The sequence below is a fragment of the Stomoxys calcitrans genome, chromosome 4, assembly GCF_963082655.1.
Source record: "Stomoxys calcitrans chromosome 4, idStoCalc2.1, whole genome shotgun sequence".
NCBI lineage: Eukaryota > Metazoa > Arthropoda > Insecta > Diptera > Muscidae > Stomoxys > Stomoxys calcitrans.
In genome coordinates, this window is record NC_081555.1 from 179,944,643 (window position 1) to 179,962,883 (window position 18,241).

General features: G+C 36.2%; 1 protein-coding gene across 5 annotated transcripts in view; it reads right to left on the reverse strand.

Annotated features, from left to right (window-relative positions):
• LOC106087547 (phospholipid-transporting ATPase ID) overlaps positions 1-18,241 on the reverse strand; it is a 203,585-nt gene that overhangs the window by 103,368 nt on the left and 81,976 nt on the right. For 2 of the 5 annotated variants that reach the window (XM_013252623.2, XM_013252624.2), the window contains one exon: positions 8,766-8,780. In XM_013252623.2, the coding sequence (XP_013108077.2) occupies positions 8,766-8,780 (15 nt within the window). Of the gene's footprint in view, positions 1-3,589; positions 3,951-8,765; positions 8,781-18,241 lie in introns of those variants that run through there. The other 3 variants (XM_013252620.2, XM_013252619.2, XM_013252621.2) reach the window with 2 other exon arrangements.

Sequence of the window (18,241 nt, forward strand, 5' to 3'; positions counted from 1 at the left end):
ATATTAACGAACAGCGTTCGTTCACTTGCATTGATTAATACAACAAAATTAACTTTAATAATACAATGAAAATTTTCGTTAATATAATGAACAAAATCATCGAAGTTGCTTTTCTGAATTTCGTCAATCGTTGTATTAACGAATACCTGTTCATTATTATTACGAAATTTTAATTTTTCACAATTTTAATGAAAAAACTGGAAAATTCCTAATTCAAGTCATAAAACACTCGTACATGTTCCACTCAATAAACATTTAAAATTTTTGGGCAGATTTGACCACGGAAATCGAGGTTGGTTTGAAATACCATACCAAGTACGTTAATAGAATGATTTTTCTATTTAGAAGCAATGATCTTGTTTGTAACAATAACTCATTCCATTGACGACATTCAAATTAATATACCCGTTGGTTACCTTAGGGGTTGATGTTAGGTTTTAGTCGCTTGCTTCTGCATGGACAAAGAGGAGAAAAACAAGTAAAAAGGCATTAAGTTCGGCCGGGCTGAACTTTAGATACCCACCACCTCAGGTATATATGTAAACCCCCTTTTATAACAATCCGGTGAAAATTGGATAACTTAAGCACCTAAATTCGGCACGGACATTGAGTGGTTTAATAAATATAAGTCACTGTTCAATTTTGTATAACAAAATATTGGTCTTTTTGGCAGCTATATCCAAACATAAATCGAACTGAACGATATAGGACACAGATATAGAAAAGCCTAACATTAGTCAGTGCGCCAAATTTCAAAGACATCGGATAATAAATGCGCTTTTTATAGGGCCAAAACTTTAAATGGAGAGATCGTTCTATATGGCACCTTTAACCAAACCTGAACTGATCTGGACCAAATTAAACATGGAAATAATAATCATCCTATTTTATTATAACTCCACTACTATATCCGTAGTAAAATCTTCATAGTGGATGGTCTCGATCATATTTTATTCAGGTTCCGAAAACCCATATATTGGGTTGCCCAAAAAGTAATTGCGGATTTTTTAAAAGAAAGTAAATGCATTTTTAATAAAGCTTAGAATGAACTTTAATCAAATATACTTTTTTACACTTTTTTTCTAAAGCAAGCTAAAAGTAACAGCTGATAACTGACAGAAGAAAGAATGCAATAACAGAGTCACAAGCTGTGAAAAAATTTGTCAACGCCGACTATATAAAATATATAAAAGATCCGCAATTACTTTTTGGGCAACCCAATACAAGCAACATTTTCCGACAATAAATCTACTTTTATGGGATTTAGACCCAAAATTGGAAGATCGATCTATATGACAGCTATATCTATATAATCTGATCTGTCTCATATTTGGTTTGGATGTCGGGAGGCTTAGAATAACTCAATGTTTCAAATTTCAGCGAAATCGGGTTTCAAATCCATTATCGGCAGATCGCTCTATATGTCAGCTACATCTAAATATACTCCGATCTGAACCATATTTGGGTCAGATGTTGGGAAGCCCTTAACTACTTACTGTTTCAAATTTCAGCGAAATCGGATAAAAAATAAAGCATTTATGGGCATTAGACCCTTTATCCTCAGATTGGTCTATATAGCAGCTATATCCAAATATGGTCCGATTTGGCTCGTTTAAGAACTTAACCAGCGTGCACCAGATTTCAGCTCCATATCTCAATTTTTGAAGGCTGTAGAGTGATTACAAGAGACGGACGGACAGACACACGAAACATCGTTAAATCGTCTTAGAATTTTACGACGATCCGAAATTTATATACTTTGTAGGATCGAAAATTGATATTTCGATGTGTTGCAAATGGAATGACTAAATGAATATACCCCCTATCCTTCGGTGGTGCGTATAAAAAGATTATGCTTTTTTTCTGATGTGTTATTTCGCATTGTCTATTTACTCCCCTAACGGATGATTTTGGTTAGTAACAATGATCAGTTGTCATTAATACAACAACTTTGCTTCGTAAATACAACGATTGAATTCATCATATATACAATTAATCCTGGTTGTAAATACAACGATACAGGTTTCATTGTATTAATGAAATTTTAACGTCTGATTTCATTAATGCAACGATTAAAATCGTTCATAGTATGAACATTTTTCTTTTAGTGTAGTCTCGAAAATCTTGAAATATTCGAACCTACATCTCGGCCATATCCGTGATACAACCGTTCTTTTACCTCTATTCCTTAAAAAAAATTACAAACTTTTTCTTTTTCTATCCCCATGTGCGTTGAGTGGCAACCGTCACCAAGGCAAGTTATTGACCATTTACGACAGGTGTGATTAAATTAATTAAAGGTTATTTTATTTAATTATAGAATTGGTAGACATAGCCATGTCCAGCGTTGAAAGATAAAAACCAATACCGTAATTAAAGAACTTTTCTTATGCCAAGCAAAAAGTCTTAACCAGGTTTTGAACCCAGTGGGAAAACTAGTAAGGCCTGATAACAGCGCTTTAAAGCCTGCTAATAGAAAGGCCGTTAGCTTTCTAATATGAAGCTTCCAAGAGGATTAACTTGCAACTTCTAATAATTGAAAAGGGATGCCTCTACGACCTTCTCAAATACTCTATAAAATACATATGAGAAACATGTGAGTGTCTATTGAACTTCTGATGTTTTTAAGCATTAATTCTATCCTTCTTAAGGTCATGCGTTTACCGTGAAAGGCAAGTACCAACTTGGCAATTTCACACAATGTTAAAAAGATATAAACATGGAATTCGGAGACCAGGCCTCAAGGATGCAAAACAATGAATGATATCAGGCCTCGAAGTCTCCCCCTTTTCCCGCTGGGTAGATCGATAACTTTAAATATTTTTGTCTAATTTCAGCTTGATGTAAAGACAAAATTACCTTCCCCACACTGTACCAAATATCCACACAAACACCAATACAAATAACTAAAGTGCCACATATATTTACTTTCTCAACGTTATTGTTACTGTTTTTTTGTTTTTGTTTTGTTTTGTAGAGGAAAAAACTAAAACGAGGATATTGACGACAATGATGATGATGATGACGGACGTCATGTTGCCGAAATCTTTTTTTTCATACCCCCTAACGTTTGAGCATTTTTACACTTAACGCCTTTGAAAAAGTGTTGCGATTTAGTTTTTGTTTCGATGCCAATAAAACAAATGGGGATTGGATTTCTCAATGAGTGTGCGATTACAATGGTGGTTACAAACACCACAACAGCAACAACAACTACCACTTCTACTACAATAAAATTGCAAAAACTATAGCCAAGAAGAATTTGATGCCGTAGACTTCAATGATGATGACGAACTATAGAACAACAAAGGCGCAATGGCCGTTATCAGGATACTGGTCACACGCATTTGCTTGTGTATAAGGCCTTTGCATGTCAGCCATTGACCGATTATTAATTCGTCTGCCACTCATTCATCAAAAGACAATTGGTTGCTTGGTTAATTGGTTGTTAAGGAGGATATCTTTCTTTATTTCTCTCTTTTTTTGCTCATATGGTGTTTCCTTGCCTCCGATTTCGTTGTGGTGACACTTTAAAGTGTTTTTTGTTTTGTTTTCTTCAGGTGGGGAGGTTCCCTTAAAAAACACTTACACATGCACTATAGAACACACACACTTGCGTTTTCTTTCCTTTCTTTCTAAGCTTGGCAATATTTAATTAATCAAGAGACCAAGGAAAAAACTGAAGACCATTTAAATTCACCAAAACACTTGGAAGATTCCACTGCAATGTTGATTTTTTTTTAGATTTTCAATTTAATTTCTGAGCTTCAATTCCATTCGATTTGTTTTCACTTTAAATTCAATTATGCATTTTTATTTTCACTTTTCTACAAGTTTTGGTTTCTATTATTTTCTTTTTTTTTATATTTTGGTCAAGAAGAATGGTTGCCGTTTTTAACGCGTTCACAAAACGTTTTAACCCACTAACGACGTTCGCTCAACTGAGAAGAAATGCGCTAAGCAAAGAAACGGAAGAGACTTTCCTCGTATCGCAAATACAACAAAAGGCATACATTCTCCCAAATACACACACACGCACACACACACACACACCCAACAACCACACGGCCAATACATTTTGGTGGCGGGTACTATTGGCAACGACGCCAACAAACAAACGAAGAAACATACAAAAACAATTAATAAGCCATGTTGCCACACAAACTATAGTCGACTTGGTTTCTCCGCTATGATTCATGGCATAAAATTCTGAAGATGGCCAAATGAATTAAAGCATTTTAGGAAATTCCCAATCAATTAACATCAGTTCATACTCGTATTTAATGGGGGGAGAGCCACAAGAGAAAATCAGCTACCAGTATAGGGGAACATATTGACTGGGGCAATAAAAACATTAAACACAACCCTCTTATTATAGCCTCCATCATAGGATGGGGTGCAGAAACTTCGATTTTAACAGGTCAAGGGACCCTTACCCCAATTTTCAAAAACGCTACAACTTGGAGATGTGTGCACCGATTTAAGCAAAATTTTGTGTGTCTCCTTATGGTAACCCAGCAACATAAAATTGGTATAAAACTTTGGGGTCAAATAATCTGGGGGACGGCCTACCCAAAAACCCATCTAAACGGACCTATTGGCCGATTGGGATAATGCAAAAATGCAAATTTTGCCCATTAACATTCCACTAAGGAACAGGGGCAAACTTCTGACATATCAATGAGTGCGGTCCGATTCAAGTTTTAAGCTCAATGGTAAGGGGCCTCCTTTTTATAGCCAAGTCCGAACGGCGTGCCGCAGTGCGACACCTCTTCGGAGAGAAGTTTTACATGGCATATTACCTCACAAATGTTGCCAGCATTAGGAGAGGAAAACCACCGTTGAAATTTTTTTCTGATGGTCTCGCCACGATTCGAACCCAGGCGTTCAGCGTCATAGGCGGCCATGCTAACCTCTGCGCCACGGTGGCCTCCGCCGACTGGGATAATATGGATATTTTTGTATGAAGTTGTACTCTACTCTTAAATACCTTTCATTTGATACCTGATTGGGATAATATGGGTATCAAATGAAAGGCATTTAAGAGTAGAGTACAACTTGACGCAAAAATTTGACACCAAGTGCCGTGTGGTCTCCCCATCCCCAAAAATTAAATATTTACAAATTCGGGCAAAATGGGTATCAAATGGAAGGTAATTGGAAGTAGAGTACGAATCTGGTATAAAATTTTGGTCCAAGGAGTCTACAGAACCTCCCCAATCCCCTAGAACGGGCATTTATGACCAAAATCATAAAATGGGTATCAAATAAATAACCTGGGGGGACGCCCCACCCAAAACCCCATCCAAACGGACATATTTGCCGATTGGGACAATATGGGTATCAAATGAAAGGCATTTAAGAGTAGAGTACAACTTGACGCAAAAATTTGACACCAAGTGCCGTGGGGTCTCCCCATCCCCAAAAAATGCCAAAAATTACATATTTACTAAATCGGGCAAATGGGTATCAAATGGAAGTAAATTGGAAGTAGAGTACGAGTCTGGTATAAGAATTTGGTCCAATGTGTCTACGGGACCTCCCCAATCCCAAAACCCCCCAAAACGGGCATGTATGTCCAAAATCATAAAATGGGTATCAAATAAAAGGTCTTAGGGAGTAGATAATGAATCTGGTATACACTAAATACCCTTTGAATTTTGTATAAAAATTCACCCCCAAATATGGCAAAAAATGCAATTTTAGGATATAGCGAAGCGCACCGGGCCAGCTAGTATATATATATATAAAAAAATTGTGGTTGTTTGTTTGTGTGTTCCGTATAGACTCAAAAACGGCTGAAACGGGTTTGGCGAACCCTTACCCTAATTTTCAAAAAACCGCATCTCGGAAATGGGAAAATATTCTCAGAACTTGATCTATTGTCCTGCGTTTCCACTTTTTCTCCATCGCAGTCCACAAAACTACTGCGGCGTAATTTAGTATTGGATTAATCATTATTCTTTAAAGCCAGTTGACTATCCTCGGAATCAGGACCCATTTTGGAGCCAACATATTAAATGCCCTAGATCTCAGAGTTTTCTTAGTACGGTCCCGAATTCGACACATCTAGTGAAGTTTTCTGTCCAAGATTACTCTTTGTTCTGTTGAGGAAACGTGGGTCGTCATATTGGCTCAGCTTCGTCGTCCTCGTATTAACATTCAAACGCCTAAACTAGTCGTATGGCATCTCCAAAACACTTTCGGTATTTCTGCAAAGCTGATTCGGATCCCTAGCTCCTAGAAGTATTATAACTTCGCGTAGCAGTCAGGTTCAAATCCCTCCTCAGTCAGGATCCGTAATAGATTATTTATTTATTACAATTTCTCCCTTATCTTTGCGTCATGGGACCCACAGTTTATCCACCTGCCCCTTAGCATATGGTTTATTCAGTATCTTAGGACGCGGTCCAACCGGTATTAGGAAAAATTTTGATCAGTGTGTCGGCCCTCACATGGATAAAAGCCCCCTTGTTGTCAATGCCTACCGCTAATGTGCACATCTTGGCATTTTTCTATTTTGCGCACAACCTCACGCAAGGGGGTCTCCACAGGCACGCTGTGAATATAGCGCCTAGATAGGGCGCTAGGTATTCCGCCGTTCTAAGCAGTAATGCCGATAAAATGCCGTTAGCTCCTGGTGACTTAAATGGTTGAAACTCCTTAACTATAAATTCTGAATTCCGGTGTCCCCGTGTATGCCATCGTATCCAGTGGACAATGCATCTTCATCAAAATCCTCCACTTCTCCTCCGTTGTCTCTGCTCTTATTTCATTGTTGTCTTCTAACATCTCAGTGCTAGGTTACTTTGGTGTAGAGCCTTTCCTTAGAAATTGAATTGCCATGATGGCTTGGGAACAGAATAATCCATGATGGGTAACAGCAAGCTGTCAAATTGTACTTATCTAGACACTTCACAAGGTGGGATGGCTCCTTGTAATCAATCCGTCTTAAGTTATGTGGGGTTATAATATTGGGTTGCCCAAAAAGTAATTGCGGTTTTTTTAAAAGAAAGTAAATGCATTTTTAATAAAACTTAGAATGAACTTTAATCAAATAAACTTTTTTACACTTTTTATCTAAAGTAAGCTAAAAGTAACAGCTGATAACTGACAGAAGAAAGATTGCAATTACAGAGTCACAAGCTGTGAAAAAATTTGTCAACGCCGACTATATGAAAAATCCGCAATTACTTTTTGGGCAACCCAATATTTTACAAGAGAGGGTTTTTAATTACCAATTTTTTTGCGTTGAGTTGAATTAATTCAATTGAAGCATGCTAAGTTCGGCCGGGCCGAATTTTGAGGAAACCACCACCATAGATTCTGCTAAAAATAAATACAAAATAAATTTAGTTGAAGGGCCATCATTTTATTTTACAGAAATTAAAGCTTCTAGGAACCGAACAAGGATTCTAGATCATCCTTGGTATACATGGGAGCATTGACTGATTTGGACCGTATTTGGCACAATTATTGGAAGTCGTAATAGAACACCGCGTGCAAAATTTCAGCCAAATCGGACAAAAATTACGGCTTGTAAAGACTCAAGAAGTCAAATCGTGAGGTCGACCTATATGGGAGCTATATAAGGTTATAGACCGATGTGGACCGTACTTTTCCCAGTTGTTGGTAGTCATAACATGTTAGAAGTCATAAAAACACTAATTGCAAAATTTCAGCCGAATCGGACAAAAATTGCGACATGTAAGGGGCTCAAGAAGTCAAATCGGGAGGTCGGTTTATATGAGAGCTATATCAGGTTATGAACCGATGTGGACCGTATTAGGCACAGTTGTCGAAAGTCATAACAGAACACTATGTGCAAAATTTCAGCCAAATCGGATAAAAATTGCGGCTTCCTGGGGCTCAAGAATTAAAATGGGGAGGAACGTTCTATATGGCAGCTATATCAGGTTACCGACCGATATAGACCGTACTTGTCACTGTTGTTGGAAGTCATAACAGAACACTACATGCTCAATTTCAGCCGAATCGGACAAAAATTGCGACTTGAAAGTGGCTCAAGAAGTCAAATCAGGAGGTCGGTTTATATGGAAGCTATATCAGGTTATAGACCGATATTGACCGTACTTGGCACAGTTGTTGGAAGTCATTACAAAAAAATTAGTGCAAAATTTCAGCTTAATCCGACAAAAATAGCGGCTTCCAAGGGCTCAAGAAGTCAAATCGGGAGATCGGTTTATATAGGAGCAATATCAGGTTATTGACCGACTTGAACCGTACTTGGCACACTTGTTGAAAGTCATAGCAGAACACTATGTGTTGCGGCTTTCAGGGGCTCAAGAAGTCAAATCGGGAGATCGGTTATATGGGAGCTATATCTAAATCTGAATCGATATGGCCCATTTGCAATCCCCAACGACCTACATTAATATTAAGTATCTGTGCAAAATTTTAAGCGGCTAGCTCTACGCGTTCCAACGCTATCGTGACTTCGACTGACGGACGACTAGATCGACTCAGAACGTCGAGACGATCACGAATATATAAACATTATGGGGAAAAACTCCTCTTGCAAAATGTCAGCCAAATAAGAATTGCGCCCTCTAGAGTGAAATCCGTTTATATAGGAATTAGTACGCCACCAGCGGGAGAAAGTATGCGAAAAAGAGGGGTATAAAAATTATCTAATTAAAAAATGTACAGCTATACAAAACGTTTATAAAGGGTTAACGCTCTTTTTACCAAATATGTACATGCTAAATTATTTATATAAAAAAAAATTAAAATTAAAAACTTACATGTATATGTAAATGCTAAAAAAAAAACCAAAAAAAATCATAATTAATTAAAAAGAAAACAAAAATAATAATAAATAAAGAAAACAAGTTGAAAATGTAAATTAGGAAGATTCAAAAAACGCAATATTTGTTTTCACCCAAAAGAAAAATTTTTTTAAATTGCCATCCGATGTTTTGTGGTCCCTCAAACTGAAGATACCCGTCGATCTAAGGTAGGGACCATCGATAAAAATAAGAGAAAATAGAATGGCTAAGCGCATGAGTGTTTCGCTGTCGTGTTAAGTGCCACTGAAACACACAGTCTAATATGAAAAATATGTAAATTTTATTGTTTAGCAGGATGCCAAAAGCCATTGTCAGTTTAATGTTAATGCAAAAGGAAAAGGAAGAACAATAAAAACTACACTAAGAAAGAAAGGAAAAAGGAAGGCGAAAAAAAACGCATTGAGGAACCAACTTCACAACTTCTTGTGTTCTTATCGTATGGCTAAGGCAAATTGTATTGGCCCTGGGTAGCTGGTAAATGTCAAATAAGGAGTATTGAAAACTACGGATTCAAACACCACATAACACCACAATTGTTGATGTCATTTGGGGGAGCGAAAGAGAGAACGAGAGAGTGGCAGTCTCCCTTTAATCGTATGAGTGTGTGTTTGGCTCAAAGAACCGTCCCAACAAACGTAACAACCCTTCCACCTAATAGTGTAGTATGTATGAACTTGTGAATTTTTACTGAATGAAAATAAAATGTACAACAATAACAACAGCAGCAGTAGTAGCAATGCAACAAAATCACAAACAATACACAAGGCCACAACAAAACATTATGAAAGGTTTGCTCGTACTCACAGGCCCCAAATAAACATTCGCCAGCATGCACATGTATTAGGCGCCTTAGACCTCAACGTGAACTACTTACTCCCTGATGTCATATAACAAGAAAGAACGGTATAAAAATAAGATGAATGGCGAGCAGTCGAGGAACCATAACACAAAAATCTGCAATATAACTCCATGTATCACCCTCTTTAGCTTACAACAAACATTTGAACCACATTCTTGTACCATAGCAGATTTGACTGATTAAACCGAACACCCACCAGCATATGCAAGGCAAATCATGAACCACATCCTAATGTACTACTACTACATTCCAGCATGACACATGCATGTGAAACGACGGCAAACGATATCACACGATATGCTTGAATGCTGCATACTCGTATTAGCTGACATCCAACATCAGACTTCGCATATTTACCTCCCATCATTTGTTTTTATTTTCTTTTTGCCGAAAGTGTTTTAGTTTTGATTTTCCTTTCGTTTGCATTTTATTGTTTACTTCGCTTTTGTGTGAATGTTTTTTTTTTTTTTTTTTGTTGACACAATGACTACTATGTTGTGGGGGCCTTGCGCAAGCAGCATCAGTCATAGCGCTGCTAACTGCAACGACAACTCTGTCCGAAACAGCTGTTATTGCTTCTGGGCTTGTGGGGGTAAACAAAACCATAACAAAAGAGAACAAAACAGAGAGCCCACACATGGGGCTCTCTTGCTCCATGAGATAAATGAGTGTTTGCAATTAAGCAGGGTTACCATAAAACAAAAATCGACAATTATTCGGTCAATTTGTTGGGCTAGAGTGCTACCTATTTTTCCTTTTGTTACAGGTACAAAAAGTATTTGGATTTTTACAAAATTCGGGAAAGGTGTTATTAACAAGAAAAATGCAAACGAATCTTAACACGAATATGAAGCCTTTTATCGGGGTTCCGGCCAACTCTTACCCCCTCTGTTCCACCCCATTTAGATAATTTACTTTTGAGAACATCATCTCACAAAACTGTTTGTTTTTTATTTAAATTGATCTCGAGATAAATTACTCAACGAAAAGTTAAAATGGAAAAACGTATCTTTTTGACAAAAAAGTGCAGCAGGCGAAAATTTTTCAATTTCACTTTCTGCTCCAAATTTCTTTCATCAAGGAATAAATAGCGATCTATTTGGTAGCTATTTCCAAATTTGATCCGATTTAGACACTATATTCGCTACGCATTTCGGTGGATTTTTTTAAACTTTCTCATCTATATTTCATCGAAATCATATAAAATATGCAGCTTTCGTAAGCACAAAATGTAAGTTAGGGAGATGGGTCTATGTAGCAGCTCTACCCAGGTATATATGATTTCGGCAGTCTTTGATTCCAATATGTGTATCTTTCTTCCTTTTATTTCTCTTATTTTTGTTGTAAATTCGATTTTTTAATTTTTTTCGGAAGAGCTGCTTGTTTTGAAGAAAAAAACCTTCACACATATAATTTTAGCAATTCATTTAAATGTCGGGACTTTCTATAGGCCTATGGTGGGAATTGAACCCACAACAACTAGTTGAGATCGCTATAAACTTGGCTACCAGAGCGATGTTCTAAATACATAATTTGACAATGAAATTACGCCCAATGTCCAAATTAAGCCAAAAAAATATATAAAATATAGAATTCTCCACTCTATATTTTCGATTTATTTCAAAACAAACACAGATCCAAAACAAAAAAAATTAAAATCCAAAAGAGTTTAACCGCAAAAGTCGTCAAACATCAAAAGGCCAAATTTTGGGCCGAAAATCGTTAAAATTACGTTAAATCATCACATCTGGCAGCCTTGGCTGTATCAATAGTCCAATAATGCGTACACTCATAGAAATTTTTTAGTAAAAAAAGCAAAAACTTTTGCTGAAAATTGGACAGCAGTAATTTGTTGCTAAAAAGTTTAAAAAAAGCTCCAAAATGTGGCAAATATTTAAAAAAATTTTATATTTTATCCTGTTTTTCAATTCTACAAGCATATAACATAATTTTTTTTTAAAATTTTGTACATTTTGTTAATTTTTGGTCGAATTTAAGTAACAGCAGACAAAACTAACTGCTCCCATTATAATTATGCTTTTAAGCCAAAATTGTACGCCTAGGAATGCCAAATTTTTTTTAATATATACTAAATGCCTCAATTGTTGTTTAGAAGTTTAAAAATTTTAAATGGATTTACTTAAAAGTTTAAAATTTTTAAAATAATTCTGGGTGTCATATAGTTCATATATATTTTTACAGACTGTAGCGCAATAACAACAGGCATATGGACGAACATATGTCTTCGAATTTTGAAAAATCAGTAATGCATATATTTTTAATTTTTAAAATTCGGACACGATTTATCTTTGTAAGGTCGAATATGAATATTTTAAAGTGTTGCAAGCGGAAAAATAAAATGAATACACCCCATCCTTAAATGTTGGTTAAAAAAAATAATATACAAATGACAGTCAATGGGCAACCCTGTTTGAGAAAAACAAACAACTTTTTTTTAATTGCAATGAGAACAAATGAGAAACTATATCCATATAAGAGTATCATGAGAGACATTAAAAGCTTAATAGTTGAAGCTTTTCGCAATCGTTTGTTTTGTTTGGTATAAGAGTGGCAATCTCGTTTCGTATGCATTTGCTTGGCTGTAGCGTAACTGATTTGGTAAATCCAACGTAAATTTCCCAATACCGGTTGTTGTTAGGAAACGAATGCATACACACAGGCACACACACACACACACGGAAATAATGTTGGCAATTGTTGTTGTTGTTGTTTTTTCTCGCATGTCTGTTGGAAGCATTTGTTTCAAGCAACACGTGTTCTGCGGTGACATTTTGAAATATTCTGAGGGGAATAACGAATCTAATGCCTAGAATTGCAAATGTTTGAAATATCAAAAAAATTTTATACTTGCAGTCAAAACTTGATGCTCAATAACTATACTCTAAATGTCCCGATCGACCTTCAAGTGCTACAGTAATTTTTAACTCTACTCTCAAAGTCCTTTCATTAGGGGGCTTATCTAATATCTCGGTCGGAATGTCTGTTTAGGGAATTTTTGGCGGAGGAGGATTTTTTTTGGAGACTCGCGGCATCCGATTTCTTGGTAATGAATTTTCACATCATATTCTAAAGGGAAATTAAGAGCTATAGGAAAGGTTTAAAAAAAACATAAAATTCCGAAAAATGCATGAAATCTTTGAATCTGTCTTGAAGGATTAAAAAAAAAACATAAAATTCAGAAAAATGCATGAAATCTTTATTTGAATCGATAGTACGGTTCATAGATTTTATTCATTCATGCCTGAGTAGAAGTGTGCGTTTGACAGCTGATCATTCTTTTTAAAATTCTCTATTATACTGTTCTTCAGTTGAAGTATTTTTTCGCGCTTTACATTAAACAAACTGCAGGCTTTTGGAATTTTATCAAGTTTTCCTGTAAATTGGCCGAATCTACAGAGAATCATATTCTCCCAAGCTGGTGTTGAGTTGCATAACCATCGTTGCCGTTGTTATTGCATTGCTATTGCTGAATTCCTAACTGGATATTTTGATATTTTTGTATTCCTCTTTGCGTGCTGTTGTTGTTGCTGTTGTGTTTGCTGCTTTATTATTTTTGAGCTATGCCGGGAAACAAATCTCTAAAATGTGGTTGCTGCGAGGAGCCAATAAATAAATCTGGGAGTGTGATGTGCAGACTGTGCTCCCGCTGGTTCCATGCCAACTGCGTCAAACTATCGGAGAAAGATTTACTTGCGCTGAGGTCTGTGAAATCAAGCGCCTTTATATGTAACTCGTGTGAAAATAATATTGGCACAAATGGTTTTTTTACTGACATATGCAGTTTAGAAAGAAAGCTGGATGATTTCATCACAAAGAATAATAGTGACCAAATGGCGATTAAAGATGCTTTGGATGATATAAAAACAGAGATGTCTACATGTATGAGTGGCATTAGAGCAGACATTGTTGAATGTAATAAAAAAATAATATCTGTGGAAACTTCAACATCTCTTAGGATTTCCAAGTTGGAAATGGAAAATAACATGTTACATCGACGTCTTAATCGTGGGGACATAATCATTGGTGGCCTACCCGGTGGAATTACTGATTTAGTTGGCACTGTTGTCTCATTAGGTGCTTTCTTCAAGGTTGACATTACTAAGCAAGACATAAACCATGTTTGCTACATAAGTAACCGAAAGTTTATTCTGCTTAAATTAAATAATGTAATGATTCGAGATGCTATTATGAGCGAATACTGGAAAACACGGTCGTTGAGGGTGTGTGACTTTTTTAATGGTGCTGGCAATGATGTTGAACGCCGGGTATATTTAAACGATCACTATTCTCCTGCAGCAAGCCACTTCAACATGATTTGCAAGCAACTACTTCGAAAACAACTGGCTGTTAAATACAGAATCTTGCACGGTGACAATTTGAGGGTCAAGTTATCGTTACATGATGGAAGCGAAGTTATTCGTGGTGTTGATGAGTGCGTTGCGCTTCTTGAGTCGTCTGGTGGCGAAACATCATAATCCGTTCTACACGTACGTTTATTGTAATTCTTAGAGATTTGATTAACAATTTTTTTGGTAAATTTTTCTATTTTCGAAAATTTTTGAATAATTTGAATATTTTTGTATTTTTTTTTTCTCTATTTCTGAACAAATGTGTAAATACTTCGATTGATTATGTATGTATATAACAAATAATTTGTTAGTTTTTTTTATGGATCTCATAATTTATAATGATCAGCTGCTTAGCAGTAATTTGAATTTAATATATTATATGAATTTAAATTTAATATATTATATGGGTTTTAGGATTTTCTTCGTTATGATTACAAATAGACCTAGTTTACTAATATTTCTCAATTTTTGGCTCCCCGCAACAGAAGATTCTTATACCTTTGATGTCTTCTAACTTAAACCTTGGTCCTGTTGTTAGCAACAACAATTTTATAAACTCAATATTGAGAGAATGTAATGGCAAATTAAATGTAGCCCATTTAAATTGCCAGAGCATGAGACCTTCAGCTTACTCATCTAAATTTGATGAACTTAAATCGATTTTATATGAATCTAAGCTTGATGTTGTAGGAATTTCTGAGACCTGGCTTAAATCCCCTGTTTCTTCACGCTCTGTTAATGTTCCAGGATATACTTTACATAGAAATGACCGCAAGAATTCTAGGGGCGGTGGCGTAGGCATATATATTTCATCGAACCTTAAACATAAGTTGGTTTTTAAAAGTTCCATTTTGGGAATGTGTGAGTCTCTCTTTATTGAACTTTATTCTGGTTCGGCTAAGATATTATTTGGGGTTGTATACCTGCCTCCTCCAGGTGATTTTGCCACGTTTGAGGAAACTCATCGTGATCTTTTCATACAGTTTTCCAATATAATAGTTGTTGGTGACTTCAATTGCAACTTGTTCAATATTTCTTCTTCTTCTTTAGTTCGTTCGACCTGCTGTAGATTATGTTTATCCGTTTTGCACAATTCTAGGCCCACACACTTTGATGCAGTGCATGGCACCACAACCTTGTTAGACTTTATGCTCCTGAGTTCTAATTTAAGTGAACATTTATCGGACCAGGTTCAATGCCCTGCGATTTCTCGCCATGCATTGATATTTGCGGCTTTTGATTTTCGCATGAGTAGGACAGATCCCTTTGTGGAATTTTATGACTACAATAACATTGATATGTCTGGAGTTCTTAATTTTTTGGACAGTTTTAATTTCTCTGATATGTACATGTCTTCAGATGTAAATGAAAAGTGTACTATTCTGACAAACCTATTTGAAAGTCTTTTTTCTTTTGTTCCTGTTTTGAGGAAAAGAGTCGTTTTGTTTGGTGATGAGTGGATGAACTCCAACGATATTGTTTTCACTAAGTCTTTGAGGGATATGGCTTACTCTGAGTACCAATTGAACAGAACACCAGAAAACTGGCGAACTTTTTGCAGATATAGAAATAAAACTAAATCTCTAATTCGGAGAGAGAGACGGAAGTATTTTGTAAGACGTTTCGGTGGGCTTAATGCGGATGGTTTATGGAAAGTGCTTCGTGGTTCTGGTTGCATTGGTGATGATGCTTTCGTGTACAATGGCGACATAGATGACGTCAATGAATTCTTTGCGCATGGCGCGCAATCTAATTTGCATGATATTATTGATATCAATACTTTTTCTTTTAGTGAAGATGGATTTTCTTTTGATTGCATTGGTATTGATGATATTGCTGTTGCTATATCTAAGATTAAGTCGAAAGCAATTGGAGTTGATGGAGTTTCTGTGCAGTTCTTAAATATTCTTTTTCCTCATCTATCTGGTGTCATATTGGATTTGGTAAATGCAATTCTGACTTCCTCTGTTTTTCCTACTGCATGGAAAACAGCTCGTGTAGTTCCTATTCCGAAGAGAGCTTCGGTCAATAGCCTGGAAGATCTGAGACCTATTTCCATTCTGCCTGTTTTGTCGAAGGTTTGCGAACATATTATGAAAGATCAGATTCTTTTACAATTTACAAATAGAATTTTTCAAAACCAGCATGGATTTCGTAAAGGCCATAGTACAACCACTTTACTCCTTCAGCTTACGGACTCTATAAGAATGAATAACAATTTGGATAGATTTAGTGTTTTGGTTTCCCTTGATTTGACTAAGGCATTTAATTCCATATCTTACAAGATTTTAGTAGAGAAACTTTGTTCAAAATTCAATTTTTCTAATTCTGCATGCAGACTTATTTTATCCTACTTAGGTGGTAGGTCTCAATTTGTTAGCTTGAATGGCAATGTTTCCTCTATTCTTCCTCTGGCCTCTGGTGTTCCCCAAGGTTCGGTCTTGGGGCCCTTGCTATTTCTTCTATACATAAATGATTTACCTGAATGCTTAGATCTATCTATTTGCACAGTTTTCTTATATGCAGATGATGTTCTACTTCTTTTTAATGGCCAACGTGATTGTCCTGATGCTTTGGAGATTGGAATTAATCGTTGTTTGGGTCAAGTTTGTCGATGGACCAGTACTAATGCCTTCACAATTAACCCGTTAAAGACTAAAGCCTTGTTGTTTGGAAATAATGTGTTTGATTTTCATCTTTTGTTGGGATATGATGAGGTTAGCTTTGTGGATGAGCTTAAGTGTCTTGGGTTGGTACTTGATAAGAATCTAAATTTTGGGGCTCATATTGACCATGTACATAGTAGAGTGTACTATACCCTGCGTAGGATATATTCTACAAACATTTATTTGCCTCTATGGGTTAGAAAACGATTGGCCCATGCATTGTTAATGCCTTCTATTAGATATGGTCTTGAGGTTGTGTCTGGTACTACCATAGGCAACATTCAGAGGTTAAGGCGTATTATTAATATCATTGTTCGATTTGTATTTAGTGTCCGCAGGCGTGAACATGTAACAGAATTCGTCAGAGAGTTTCTTGGTGTTTCCTTCGAGAACTATATCAATTGTACTAACCTGCTGTTGTTTCATAAAATAATTAAAAATGGTGTACCTTTTCCTTTACGCGATTTATTTACCTTCTCCCGTTCGGTTAGAAATACTCAAATTGTTATTGCTAGGATATCATGTTCTTCATACGAAAAGTCTTTCGCTGTACGTATTGCTCGGTGCTGGAATTTTTTACCTATTGATTTGAGAATTTTTTCTCATTCAAACAATGCTTTTCGATTGAAAATTACAGGTTACTTTAACTTTGAGGAATCCTGATTTCTGCTTTTTGCCCCTTTTTTAATTGACTTATTTTTTTCTTTTTCCATATGCTTTTGCTGCCGCTTCTGAACATGTGCCATTTTCTACGCTTGTAGTATTCTTTTTTTTTCCTCTTTCATGAATGTTGTTGCTAACATCATAGGATTAGATGCTTTTCATTATTCCTGTTTTATTTTTAATTGGCTGGGGAGCCTATAATAACCATTTCTTTTTTTTTTGTAATCAAATAAGAATAGCTCATAATTTAGATTTTAGTGAGAGTTAAGTTTTATTTTTGTACTTGGGCATATTGTTACATATGCAATGCGAATTTTTGGCCAAATAGGCTTAGTGTTGCAAAGATGCGAATAAATAAATAAATAAATAAATAAAAAGATTATTTCATGCAAATTATGACCGTGACTGCGCCTCAAATGGTCCATCAGCTTAGTCCAATTTTGCCATACTCTTTCCAACATTTCGGCCGGTATCCCACGAATTAATGCTTCAATGTAGTCTTCCAATGCGTCAATTGCGGAATCGTCTGTATAGACATGAGCTTTAATGAGCGTTAAATCGCACGATCTAGGCGGCCAATTGACCGGTCCCGAACGTGAAATAAAATATTCACCGAACTCGCCTCTCAATGAGTCCATTATTACGCGTGCTGTGTGGCATGTGACACCGTCTTCTTTAAAGCACATGCCATGCAAGTCAACCTCTTGCATTTTGGGCAAAAAAAAAGTTGGATATCATCTCACGGTAGCGAATGGTGATTCGCAGTTACGTTACGATTCGCATCATCTTTGAAGAATTACGGTCCAATGATGCTACCAGCACCATCAAAACCGCATCAAACTGTGACTTTTTCTGGATGCATCAGAAGCTCTT